Source organism: Cynocephalus volans, chromosome X, assembly GCF_027409185.1.
Source record: "Cynocephalus volans isolate mCynVol1 chromosome X, mCynVol1.pri, whole genome shotgun sequence".
In the NCBI taxonomy this organism is placed as follows: domain Eukaryota; kingdom Metazoa; phylum Chordata; class Mammalia; order Dermoptera; family Cynocephalidae; genus Cynocephalus; species Cynocephalus volans.
In genome coordinates, this window is record NC_084478.1 from 45,574,944 (window position 1) to 45,589,384 (window position 14,441).

Below are 14,441 nucleotides of genomic sequence, written 5' to 3' on the forward strand. Positions count from 1 at the left end.
CGTGCAAATTAACGAGAAAGCAGTGAATTCTAATAATCCGGGTTGTATTCGATTCTATAATTTGGAATCACAGATTAGGACACCCTTGGCTAATTGATTTTTCGAAGCAGCCTATAGCAGAGAAGGAGACCCAAACTGAGTTTCTGCCTACAGGTCACACCCTGTAGGTGGCTCTCAATCTTTCTTTGCCTGTTAGTATTATTGAGTCACCCTTAATTGCTCATGATTTGTCTGTTTTATGGTTTTCGAAGGAAACAAGACAGATTCTTCTGGCCTACGCGAATCAGCATTGCAAGGAATTTCAAATCACGTCATTATATCTATATGTATGTGTATACACTGTACCCATAATTAAAACTGCATGTTTGGATTTATGCCGGAAAAGTCATGACATGTTATATGGTTGTGGACACTCATTACAAAAAATGTATAGAGTTGTCTCTCTGTTCCTCAAGTGGACTCAGCTCTGGAGATGGGCGAGGCTGCGAGGAACACTCTCAGGTCTCTAAGCATCCACACAGGGAAGCCAACTGCCAAAGAGGCAAAGAGGCAGAGCCCGACCACAACCAACCGAGGAAAGCGTCGCAGCCGCCTGCTGTGCTCGCTGCTCACGTTAGTCCCTGGTGTTGACCTTCTCCTGCTCCGTGTGGAAGAGGGGAGGAGCCCAGGCCACGTTCTCAAAGGCCATGAGTTACAGTCACCCCCCTGTCTATGTGGAGAGCATGACCTCTCTCAAGGTGGGCAACGTGACCTACCACACCTCAGCCAACACCCTGCGGCGAATCTTTGAGAAGTATGGGTGCATCGGCGGCGTGTACATTCCGTGGGCCGCTTCACTAACGAGCCTCGTGGCTTCGCCTTTGTCTGCTTCCTCTACAAGCACCACGCCCAGGACGCCATGGATGCCCTAGACGGGATCGTGTTGGATGGCGCGAGCTGCGAGTGCAGATGGCCCACTGTAGTCACCCCGCATATGGCCACCACAGGTGCCGTCGGGGAACGCCACCCGCAGGTACGAGGGAGACAACTATGAACGTCAGAGACGCAGACCAAGGCCTCGTCGTCCCAGCCGTTCCAGTAGGAGGGGCCGATCCAGATCCCGATGCCGACATGGATCCCGACCCAGGAGTAGATCTCACGTCAGCTGCTTGAGGTCTAGGTCTCGCTCCCGCTCTCCTTCTTGCTCTCACCGCAGATCTTCATCAACCCCTAGATCCGGGTCCACCCAAAGATCCCTATCCAAGTCCTCCTCGGTGTCCAGATCTCGCTCGTGGACGGGGTCAAGCTCTGGGTCCAGAAGTCTTCCACCTGGGTGCAAGAGGGGTTCCGAGTCCGGATCACGATCCAAGGGTACCTCCAAGTCTCCTGAAGAGGAAAGAGTTGGTTAGTGACTCACCAGCAAGCAACCTGAGGACTGGGCTGCGGGGGGGAGGGGCGGGACGGGAAGGTAGAAGTCATTTGATCAAACAGTCCTTGAAACAAGCCACTATGACTTGAAAAGGTGATTTTGTAACGTGTTGTCTAACTTTTTACCTGTTCTAAGCCTTGCCTCAGGTGGTAAACTTCAGTTTTATATGGTATTTTGCAGTTGTTATTTGAATAACAGTTGAAAATCTTGTTAGGGAGGTGAAAGACTTCAATTTTCATTATTGGTTTGAGTATCTGAAGTGACGTTTCATTTTCTTCAGAGTGCTGACTTTTGTGTGTTTGTTTGAAAGTAAACTATTAACTGCATTTGTGGCCTGCTTATTTAAGAAAATGTGTGCACCCATTTCCTATTGAGTAGTGCAAAACCGTCTAGTGATTAACTCATTATGGCCTTCATTCTTTAAAAGTAAAAACCTATAAAAATTGGTGTAAATTCATTTACATGTGCCGTTTATCTTCAGGCATAAATGATAACCTGAACCTGCAATTGTACAAAGACATTTTAGGTGAAAATAATTGATTTTTAAAGGATTATTTATCCAACAAAATTCCAACCTCGTAATAAGTTTTTGTGCACCAGACACAGTTGTATTGCCGTTGATTAAGGCTGGTTGGCTGTTAAGGTGATGATTTGTAGTGCAGAGTGCTTGACTAATTTATGTTTTCTCCTGGTCACTCCTGTGTAAGGATGACATGCTGTACAGAAACAGATGGCTGTCCAGTTTACTAAAACGTCTGACAGCTGCACTTCTCTTCACCCAGACCTTGCATATGTCTTGCAAAGCATACAGTGAACACATCTAGCGGATGATAAATATGCCCTTATTTTTCTTTCTCACCCCCAAAATGGTAAATCTCATCATCCTCATTTATGACCTTAAATATGAAAAATGTTAAGAAAGCAAATGATTTGTAACTTAATATGTACTGATAACATGCCCTGAATGGTTTTTTTTCTCTTATGCTTATTCTGTACTATAACCACTTTCTGAAGTGTTAAACATTTTTCATATTTCCTGCTGTGTTAAAAAAAATAAAAATTAAAAGTTCAATGTGATTATAGTCTCATTCATAACATTGTGAAACAAGAAACATCGAGGTCATCCATCTCAAATGTTTCATTGTAAAATATAAATTCTCAAGACAACAGAGCACCAACCTTCAGAGACCTAAGGTGTAAATAGTTTAATTTAGCAAGCTACAAAGGGTCTACTTGGTAAATTTGTAGCTGCCTGACAGCTTTGTTCCCCACAGTTGTCATGACCTTCTCCTGGCTCAGCTCTGAATCTTCTTGAGTTGCCTTCTACAGTTCAATACACCATTTCAATGTACTAGCTTTGAATTAATGTTCTGGAAGATGGTGGATCCTAGCTTGACTTTGCAGGTTGGGCCAGCTCTGATTCCCTTGTTCCTCTTGTTGCTCAGCATCAGCTGGCACCAACTCTTAGCCCCACTCAACCTTTCTGCTGTACTTTATGGTTGTCGATTCAGCACCCTGGCTCAGGCAGTATTTTCAATCCCCACTGCCCAACTCCCTTTTTCTGAGCAATTGACCTAAATCAAACTTTAACAAATACGCTCAACCTTCTCATATTAGAGTTTATGAAACTGTAATCTGTAGAGATTGAGTGATTGCACAATTACTGGTAGACTTCAGCTTGGGTCTTGCAGTTCTCAACTCAGCCATATTTCCTACATATTGAAGTACCTCATACATTGCCCTTTCATACATTGAATTGAAATGATGTTAGGAACATCATTTGTGATGCTTGGGAACAAATGTCAGAAGAAGACGTTTAAATAGATAATAGCTGTAATGTTATAAGACCTCAAGGTTTGAAATGAAGTACATTCTCATTGTGAAGAACTTTCAAAACTTAAGTGACATTAATCTATTACTAGTAGCCAGAAAATACGTTAAAGTCAGTGATTATTAATTTTACCAAACATCTGTTTAAACTCTTTAAACACTCACACCACACACATGCAAATACATGCTCACACATCTTCTTACACTAAGACTTTGCTAAACTTAATCACCTTAAAAATCCCACCAGGGAGCAGATTGGTCATATAACATTATCTCACTTCCTATTAAGCTGTCAGTGACAGACACGCTAATTTCCACCAGGACCATTTTCTTTCTTAATATAAACTAGAAGTTTTGTGGTCCCTTATGTCAAGATATTTTCTTTACATTCGAGAACTATGAGTATCATTGGGCTAAGGTGTCAGAATAAATTGTATAATATAGAAAAACAATGCAAAAATAGGAACATGTTGAAAGGACCTCTTGGTACAAAGAGCTAGGAAATGGATTTAACAGAACTAAAATTATATGTTATGACCATGTTTTGTTCATAATCAGATGAAAAAGGTTGTTTATTTCTTTCAGCTTCATTATACTCAATTTCAGTGCCTAACAAATACCTGGTAAACAAGTGATTGACGGAAAAAAAAAAAAAAATCTGTGCTCTTTTCTATTTTTTTTCGTACAAAACTAAGCCCAGTTATAGTCTAACTTGTATAAACATGTTGACTTTATAGAATGGACAACAGCAAATAAGTTTTACCTGACAAATATGTTGAAAATGACTTTTTGACATCTGATTAAATCACTGATTATATGACTCTCCTCTTGCAACTATTAGGGTCCTTCCTTGTAAGTGACAGAAATCCTTCACAAGCTCACATTTTTTAAAAAGGGAATACATTGGCCTACAGATCTAAAAACCTAAGGCACGTTTACCTTCAGGAATGTTTCAAAGTTTTTCTGCATTATCTTTTTCTCCGAATTTGCTTTCCTCTGTCTCTTTATGTCGGTTTTCCTAATTAGTGTGTAAACAAGATTTCCACAAGCATTCTTTAGGTTTGTATCCCACCAGCTCAGCAACTGCAACAGAAAATAATTTCTGGTTTTCAGTAGTTCCAGCTAATATCTCATATTTAGCCCTTCATTGGACTGTTTTTGGTCACATGCTCATTCTTAAGCCAATTACCATTTGAAATAGCTGATTGGGCATGGCTAGGTCATGCGACCATTCCTTTAGCCATGGCAGTGAATTCAGCTGCATCCAAACCATCTGGACTAGGACTGGGGGAATGAGTACTTCCCCCTGGAATTTCAGAGTGCTCCTATAAGGTATGTAAAGTTGATGCTAAGGAGACAAAAGTAACAAAATACAATACTTGTTCTCAAAACATAACACTTTACTTTGTGTTATTTCTGGCAGGAAAAACATCAAAACCTAATTTCCAATCTGTGTCAATCCTTTTTGCATTAATTTTACATTTCCATCTCAGCACCAAAGCTATGGCCATAGCTTCTCAAACCAGCCAAACTTTTTCAAGTCTGTTCCCTATGTGTGACTTAGTTTCCCTCCACCAACACATGCCCAACTTCCACTTTTTACCTGGAAAAAATCATAATTTTATTGAAACACTCAGGTTCAAATGTAATATCTCTGTGAAACATTTCCCAGCTTCCTTTAAATAACCAATGTCATTAATTGTCTTTGCTTACACAATCTTATACATGTATATATAAAACTTTTACGGCATATAAATGTAGTATTTTGATAATTTTACGTGTTAATACCCTTACAAGGAATGTGATTTACTTGGGAGTACAGACCGTTGCAACATTTGACATCTCTACTTTTTTTTTTTTTTTCCTGTTTTTGGTCTCCCCTCCGAGAGCATGTACATTTGATGAATCTCTAGTAGCTAGGATAGTTTACACGGGATGTATTTATTTTACTTAATAAGTCAAATTGTGTAACACGTTCGTACTCAGTAGCCAGATGTGGTCTTTATAGAAACAAAATCAAATGAAGGATCCCCAAGCGAGTGTTAAGTGCGGCCGATAATGTTATCCAGAAATTCTTGGAGGTCTACTTTAGATAGCATTGCAAATGAGCACTATTTTCACCAAGCAGTCCTTCCTGCACTAACAGCCAGGGAACAAAATCAGCAAATTCAGCACTCATTACGGTAGGCATAATAAATAACTGTTCAGGATCTGGTTTTTATGTCTTTTTTGGTTTGGTTTTGGTGGCTGGGCTGTGCAGCGATCCGAAATCTTGACCTTGGTGTTATCAGTGGACCAGTTTTTTAAATGCCTGTTACGGTTCTGGTTAGTTTTGCTTCAGTATTTATAATATTTATGAGAAAGGTAAACAAACGAACCTGGACGCCTTTATAGAGAATTCCTTAAGGGATCCTCTGGGTTAGCAGGAAACCTGCAAAGCTTTTTAACAGAGCTTGAGGGGTTGTGTAATATCAGATGAAGCCATTAAGAGTTAAAAGTGAGAGGACCCAACTGAGGAAATTCAGCTCTGGCCTTGGGGAGTTACGAAAAACTTGTGGGCTTTTTTAGTTAGCATCTATGATTTGAGGAATTCATGAAGAGAAAAGACAAAGAGAAGTCACTGGACACCTGAAAATAAGAACTGCCGCATTTAACTGGGATGACTTTGGCACAGCAGTTTGAAAAAAAGCAGTCTATGTAATGTAACTAGCTGCATTCTGGTTTTGTAAAGTGGCTTACAAATAAATGGAGCATATCAGAGCTTGAAAAAGCCTCTGAGAGCCTGAGAATAGGCTCACGTGGGTGAAAGGAGGTGAAGGGTAGTGCTTGGTACACCATAAGCACACACAGATATTTGCTTATTTTGAATGAAGTGCATGCAACCTAGCAAACTAGCCTGAACCCCGTCTCTGTGCGGTGGTCACAATAAGGAAGATGACAGCAGCCGAGGCCATGCCTCCTCGTGCATGCTGGGCAGAGGTGGGTCTCAATCTCACCAGAGCCTGAGGAGCTGCAGTACGGTGGCCCCGAGGAGGAGAAGCCTTTGCGGAAGTGGAAACTACTGACCCGGAACCTGATGCTCAAGCTCAAGCAGGAAGTGAAAACAACAGAGATCGAGTTCTAGTATTTCAACACTATGTGGTAACAGAACGTTAATTTTCCACTTGTTCATCAACATGGAAAACTCAGATACAGACGATGAAGAAGGTGAATCTGGGGCCCAGCGCGGAAGTCAGATGAACCAGTGGGTTCGGGAAGAAGATTTCTATGGATTTGTAAATAGCCTGAATGAAGAAGATTACAGGCTTACGAGGGATAACGATTTGCCAGGTACCGTAGGTGAAAACACAGATGCAGATTTGCTGATAAGACTTCAACAAATTACAGAGGACCCACCAGGAGAATCAGATGAAGATAGAGGTATACTTCACTTCGGGGGGGGGGTGTGGGTGGGGAGATAGGATGGGAAGCTTAAGGAACTTCATAATAGTAAATGTCAACCAAAGATTATGCAGAAATGGCACAAGTTAATTTAGTGCTAAGTAATTGCTCATAAAAAGAAAACTGGCATTTATTTGGTCTTTGGTGAGAACGTCAAGGTATTTCTCTCTTTTTTTTTTTTTTTTTTCCTGATTCTCATTTGGTTTGTTTTAATTGGGAAAGAACGAGAAATAGCCTATTTCTTATTTTTCCTGGTTTTCCAACTCCACCGAAAGTTCCTCCTAGTTCCTAAATTATTTTTCTATACAGATATATGATTTTCTTAACAGCAAAAAGGAATATTGCATACTCTGTCAAGTGATTCTCAACTGGTACTGAATTTGCTCCTCCCCCACGGACAATTAGCATTGTCTGGAGAAAGTTTTCCTTGTCACAGCTCGTTAGGTGGTTGTTAGTGGCATATAGTGAGCAGAGCCCAGGGTTGCTGCGAATCGTCCTACAATACACAGGACAGCTGCCCGAAAACAAAAAGTTATCCAACCCTAAATGTCAGTAGTGATGAGGTCGAGAAACCCCCTCTCTAATCTCTGAACTCAAGTCTGAGAAATTTCATGCTGAGAAACACACGAACAAAGCGATCTCATCTCACAATCTAACTAATGAAGTGTCTACGGTTACAGGTTAGTTCTTGGCCAGGGCTTGGGCATAGCACGTCCATTTTGTGCTCACATGCGCAGGTGGCTGCCGTCATGACCTGCTGGTCGGAGCCCCTTCTTGGCCAAACCGGGCTCCTGCCTGCTGCTCAGAAGGGTGTGGTAAGGGCCAGTCCCGGAGGAGCCGGGACACCAGAGCAGCACCAGAGCCCACAGCCCCGGGTCTCGGTGCCCTGTCTGCCCCCATGATGTAGGGCCTGCTTACTGCACCCAGGACCAACTGTCTGTGTTCGTTTCTGAAGAAACAAATTCTTGCTCCAAGTTTGAAATTTACTGTAACTGTTGGTGTAGGAACCAAGTCCACATCCTGTTTCATTTTTAGACCAACTTAGCAAACATGCTTCCCTTAACGCCCTGTCCTCCCCACGCCTCCCCCAAATTAAACTGCACATGAGCTCTGGAAAAAAAAAAAAAAAAAAATTCTTGAACACGGCCTTATATGTCTTATGTTAGGTTCAGGCCGTTCATCTGATCTGACTTTCGTTTTCAGGCCAATTCAAAATCTCGGTAACATGAAGAAGCATTCAAATTATTTTAAGCTTATAAATTTTGTTTCCATTTTGTCAGTAGTTATAATAGTCTTGTATTTTAAAATAATCTTATATATTATCGAAAGCACTTCAGTCAAGAGACCAGAAGAAGTAATGTTGTAGACCAATAAGAATTAGACAATAATGTAATTTGAACTTAAGTACTAGCACCATAATTTAACTGGGGTATGCCTTGTTTGATTGGTTTGGAATTTTGCCACTGGACTGAAAAAATATCTCTTGACATGCCCTTCACAGTGATATGCAAGGGTCTCTGTATGATGAAATATTGAAAATAGACTTTTTCCAAATTCCCTTTAAAAATAAATATCTCAGTTTATTTAGGATTAGCGCACTCTTTTCAGATGGAATTGAAACTGTCTAGCTTCTACTTGTAAGTCTAGACTGTGTAGTTTACAAAAGTCTTAAGTCTATAAATGTGACATCTGCTTAAAACATCTGAATTTTTCGGCTTTTATTTTTTGAAAAAAAAATTGAGCAAAGTTTCAGAGCACTATTTTATGATGGCTCCAAATTTTTTTAAATTTAATTTTATTTATTTTATATTTTATTTTCTTTATTTTCTTTATTTTATTTTATATTTTACTTATTTTTTATTTCGTATTTTATTTTATTAATTTTATATTATTTATTTTATTTTATAGTTTATTGTATTTTATTTTATTATTTTATTTTATTTTATTTTGTCAATATACAACGTGGTTCATTATTGTGGCCAATTACCAAAACCTCCCTCCCTCCTCCCTCCTCCCTCTCCCCCCTCCCCCCCAACAATGTCCTTTCTGTTTCCTTGTTGTATCAACTGCAAGGAATTGTAATTGTTGTGTCATCTCCCCACCCCCAACGGTTGTTTGTGTATTTATTTATTTATTTTTAGCTCGCACAAATAAGTGAGAACATGTGATATTTCTCTTTCTGTGCCTGACTTGTTTCACTTAATATAATTCTGTCTAGTTCCATCCATGTCGTTGCAAATGGCAGTATTTCATTGTTTTTTTATAGCATAATAGTATTCCATTGTGTAGATGTACCACCTTTTCCATATCCACTCATATGATGATGGACATTTGGGCTGGTTCCAACTCTTGGCTATTGTAAAGAGTGCTGCAATGAACATTGGAGAACAGGTATACCTTCGACTTGATGATTTCCATTCCTCTGGGTATATTCCCAGCAGTGGGATAGCTGGGTCATATGGTAGATCTATCTGCAATTGTTTGAGGAACCTCCATACCATTTTCCGTAGAGGCTGCACCATTTTGCAATCCCACCAACAATGTATGAGAGTTCTCCGCAACCTCGCCAGCATTTATCATTCACAGTCTTTTGGATATTCGCCATCCTACCTGGGGTGAGATGGTATCTCAGTGTGGTTTTGATTTGCATTTCCCGAATACTGAGTGGTGTTGAGCATTTTTTCATGTGTCTGTTGGCCATTCGTATATCTTCCTTTGAGAAATACCTATATAGCTCTTTTGCCTATTTTTTAATTGGGTTACTTGTTTTTTTGTTGTAAAGTTGTTTCAGTTCCTTGAATATTATGGATATTAATCCTTTGTCAGATGTATATTTCACAAATATTTTCTCACACTCTGCTGGTAGCCTTTTAACTCTGTGAATTGTTTCTTTTGCTGTGCAGAAGCTTTTTAGTTTGATATAATCCCATTTGTTTATTTCTCCTTTGGTTGGATGGCTCTAAATTTGATAGTCCCTTTCTGATCATCCCCCTCCCTCTTTCTGGTAACAGGTGGAGGAGACCCTTCAGACGATACGTCCAGTGGTGACACTCTAATAGAGTTGATTATCTCTTTTGGGGAAGCTGAAAATAGTACCACAGGAAGTGAGCAAGGAGAAGACGAATCTCGGATAACAGTGAGCCGGAGTAGTCCGGAAGGTGGTGATTTCAGTTTCAGTGCAGGGATAAATTTTCACCTTAATAATGGAAGCCTGAGTCCAGGGAATGAATATGCATTATCTCCAAGACGTGCCAGGGCAGAAAATACAGAAAACAGACAGAGGCAAGTGGGAAATCCACGTTCTGAGTCAACATATGCAACTCCAGCTAGATCAGAACAAAGTGCAACTGAAGCATTAATAGAAGTCCCACCGACCAGAGGTCAGAGAAGAGCAAGAAGCCAGAGATCACACCATGATAGAACCAGAGCAAGAATTGAAAGTCGGTCACCTCGGAATTCATTGAGTGAAATTTCACAAAGATCTCATCATAGTATATCATCTCAGACTTTTGATCAGCCTCTGGTAAATGAGACTGAGAGGTGTTTTACCACTCGACAGCATGAGACATTGAGACAGCAAGCAACTGGACCCGAGTTGCAAACTAGGCATCTTTTTGAAGCTTCTGGAGCAAGTAATGCCTTTCCAGGAGAACTTTCTCCAGACACAACCAGAAATGGTGAATCTGGGAGACTGAGACCCAGATATCCAAGCATAGTCTTTGAGCTTGAAGTAAGAAGAGAATTTTCGCCGAGAGACCGCATAGCTAGTAGACCTCAGTTAACATTTGAGATGCCAAACAACACTGTCACTTTAGAAAGTGAACAAGGAGGACTCAGAAATACATCTTCACATTCTGAGCAGGCAGGGGTGAGAAATTATGGCAGAACCGTGAGAATCCCTTCTCATAGAATTACAACATCTGCTGCAACTCAGAGCACATTAAGGCAAATAATGACAGGATTTGATGAGTCAATTAACCTTTCGGGCAGTGATTCAAATCCTAGACCCCAATCAAGTTCCTCACCAATTTCCAGGTCAAGCTCCAGGTATATGTCTAGTTCCAGTTTTCATCCTATGTCCAGTTCCAGCTCCAGTAGTGAATATTCAGAAATTTTCTCATTGATCCTTGAAGAAATTAATGAAGAAAGCTCACCATCAGAGGCCAGGCAAGAAACGACCTCTGATGAAGATGACGCACAGCTCTTCCCTAATCGTCCTCAGTTTTTCATCTTAAATGAAGATGATCATGACCAACCTGCAGGACTCACCAAAGCACAGATTGAGAACTTGGCAGTAAGAACTTTTGGTGAAAATGATGCATTAACATCCTGTTGTGTTTGCACTACAGAATACACAGAAGGCAACAAGCTTCGCATACTACCTTGTTCCCATGAATATCATGTCAATTGCATTGATCGCTGGCTGTCTGAGAACTCTACGTGTCCTGTTTGTCGGCGTAAAGTAATAGATTCTAGTGACAGTGAAAATTCTAGCTGAGATGTTAACTCTCAGCTATAAAAATTATTGTGGTGGTAGACAGATAACTGTTATTTGCCTTACGTCCACTTTTGAAGAGACACGTATATAAAATATCAACTTTACCTGAACTGTTGGTTCTTGAAGGAATGATTGTACTTTCTCCAATCTGTTTCAGAATAAAAGGAAATATTAAAAAGCCAAAAGAAAACGTGTTCCATCTGACAATAAAGACCAATTCTACACCATGGCAGGTCACTGAATTTCGATAGAAACTTAGCGGGTACACTGGGTTGGGATGTTTCTGATTCCATGACAGAAGTGTCTTACTATGTTATAATCAATTTCAGATAGATCCTAATAGCCATATCCACTCATGTAAATCCGAGATGTCCCATGGTCCTGTCCTGTCTTGGATGTGCATGCAATTAAATCAACCAAACCAAAATAATTAAGAAGCGATTAAAAATTGTATTAGAGTCATTCAAATGAAGTCCCATTATACACATAGCACGCTGGAAAAAGCTTTTCAAGCCTTCTTTTGCACTCTCCTCAGCAGTTCATCCCACCCACTCATACTACCTTAAAGTTTCTCCCATTCCCAACTACCAGTCTATCAGGATCCTGCTCAAAAACAGATGCCACACTTGAAAAGGGCGATCAAATAGTGTTTAATTAAGGGACCACTTACTGAAGTGTGTAAAGAATGAAGGGAAATCAGGAGATGATGAAATATCCCGAGGCTAGCAGTGTGAGAAGACAGTGTTATCACCATTAGGCTTGAAGGATCACAGAGAGCTAGTGGTTCCTGCAACCTAGAATGTCTTGTCTTTGTAGTTAAGAGTTACCCAAGAAGAACTGTGGCCTTAGATAGACAAATGGCAGCCACTGCCAACCTAAAACTTGGAAGTGGGGGACCAGAGAAATATATGCCCCAACCTTTCTTTCCTCATTCCTTCTAATCTCCTGTTGATAGTTCCCATTAGCCAAACGCAACCTGAAGACAAGAATGACTGGCTGATGAAGCCCATATTGGTGAGCCTTCTGAGATCACAGAGAAAAGTAGAGGCAGATGGAGAGTGTGTTTAAAGTGGCCGGCTACCACAACCAGCACCCCAAACTCTCTTCGAGCCCAGTTGGTGCATTCTTTCTTGCCTCTTCCCCCTGCCCTCCTTTCTGCTCTATGACTCAGCACATTGACTACCCTCTTTCTCTGAAGTTTCCTTTCCTCTACACAAATGTTTTATGATAAAGGAGAGAACAAGTAGCAGGGCACTTTAAAAACTTCATAGAAAGATTCATATTAACTTTTGATTCTTTTTTTTCCATGAACTTTTTGAAGCATCCTTGCACATTTCATCTCATGAAGTAATAAGAAGATGACGAACGCTTAGAACTTTTAACCTGTCTCTTAAACTTGTCATACTTGGCTTTGCTGTAATTGTAAACAACTGAAGAGAAAAAAGCAGTACAGGCATTTCTTCAATTATTCCTTAACACTTCGATTTCTTTTTGTACATAACTTTTGTTCCTAATTATTTTTTAACTGATGCTTGTTTCTTATGAAGGGTTTTGTGTTTTACATTTACTCATAACTCAAACTTTTGTGCATGATCTAAAGTAACCAATTGTTGCCTATAGCTTTGCACGTTGTAATCTGAAATTCTTAACCTCCGAGTTCAAAAAACAAACCTAGCTAATTCAATTCTAATGGTACCCAGTAAAAGTATCACCCTAAGGCCATAGCTCGTTTAGATAAAATTTTAGGTCATGTTTCTTTTCCTAACATAGGGAAGGATTTTTCTTCTGATTCTAATTTGGCCTGAAAACTCAACATGGTTTTTTTGTTTGTTTGTTTGTTTCTTTATATGTTGGCCAGTCCAGCAAATTTTGCTTGAAATTATTAATCTTAATTTAGATGAGAGTACATTGTATTATAACCTAAAGCAATGGTCACAATTTTGTGGGATGTGTAATCTATATAAATATGGACAGTGTTCAGTTTAACTCTGCTGTAAGAGTTCAAAGTCAGAATCATCACTGACTTCTATTTTCTATGTGAATTGCTGACAGGCACGGTAATTTCGCAGAAGTATAAGATATAAATGGGGGATAGGTTGGAGCAAGTCTTCGAATACATCTTTGAGTCAGCATGTTTTCCACACAGAAGGTATCTGTATGGCCAAAATTGAAGACTTAAATAGATGAAACCTCTAAAATTCACATGCCATTCTGAAAGTCTTTTTCTGTTAATATTCTTAAGTTTATTCAGTATTCCTCATAACAGATCTACTTCATTTAGTGTGAATAGAATGATAATAAGTACGTGGATTTCATGCAATCCTAATGGGTTCTGACATTCCAAAGGATGATAATTGCCTGATGAAGTCTACAGTACATTCATTTATGCCTTCTGTGGCAGTTCGATTCTAAGATGACCCTTAATGACCCTCGTAACAGACCCTCTCCTGGGGTATGACAGAGGGCTATAGATAAGATGGAATATCATTCCCATCATTACATTATGATATTTACAACCCTGGATTATCCAGAGTGGACCTGAGCTAATCTGATGAGCACTTAAAAGACACAGAGACGACTTCCAGTACAGATAAGATGGCTTAGGCTCCTTAATCCCTTCTCCCCCTCTATAAGTGCAACTATATACTCTGGAAATAACATGAGAAAATCAAAGGAGAACTCTACAAGCAGTAAAGTAGAAGTTGAATTGGGTAAGGACTCTTAGAGAGGACGAATAACATCATGACAGGGCATCATATGTCCCTCTCCCCAATCAGAAAACGTGACTCAGGGCCAGCATTTCCTAACTTCAAGCTTAAGAACAGGACGTGGCTCCAGTAAGCTGTTCCTTCACAAGTTCAAGTGGGAGTCCTACAGAAAACACCACGTGAAAACAGCAGAAGCTGTAAGGAGGAAAAAGTAGAAGCCCTGATCACAATAAGTAGCCAGGGAAAGTACTCTCCTTCCCCAGTGGATCTGAGACTCCCCGCCCCAATCCAGACATACAGGGGGGCCAAGAGTATAGCAAAAGGCTCCCACCACAAAAAGCTTCCAACCAGGAAAGTGTTCTCCCTCTCAGCTGGGCCCATGACTCCTCTACCCTACCCAGAGACATCAGGAAACTTGGAAGGCCCAGCAATAGGGGTCCCACCACAAAAAGCTCTCAACCTGGTAAAGTGGCCTCCAACCCTTCCAGGCAGAAGACATCCATCCACATAAAGTGCATGGCCCAGGAAGCGCTCTTCACCCAAATGGGCCTACAGA

At 40.4% G+C, this 14,441-nt stretch overlaps 1 protein-coding gene across 1 annotated transcript; it reads left to right on the forward strand.

Annotated features, from left to right (window-relative positions):
* Positions 1-6,414: 6,414 nt before the first annotated feature.
* On the forward strand, positions 6,415-11,177 carry LOC134367934 (E3 ubiquitin-protein ligase RLIM-like). Its single transcript, XM_063084586.1, has 2 exons — positions 6,415-6,658; positions 9,691-11,177. Exons 1-2 carry the CDS (start codon positions 6,415-6,417, stop codon positions 11,175-11,177), a joined length of 1,731 nt encoding a protein of 576 aa, XP_062940656.1.
* The last annotated feature ends 3,264 nt before the right edge of the window (positions 11,178-14,441 follow it).

What these genes read in the sequence shown, in the direction of transcription:
- LOC134367934 (XM_063084586.1), top strand. Translation starts at nt 6,415, where the DNA reads ATGGAAAACTCAGATACAGACGATGAAGAAGGTGAATCTGGGGCCCAG. An exon ending in AGAATCAGATGAAGATAGAG is followed by an intron (nt 6,659 to 9,690) that starts GTATACTTCACT and finishes TTCTGGTAACAG; the next exon opens with GTGGAGGAGACCCTTCAGAC.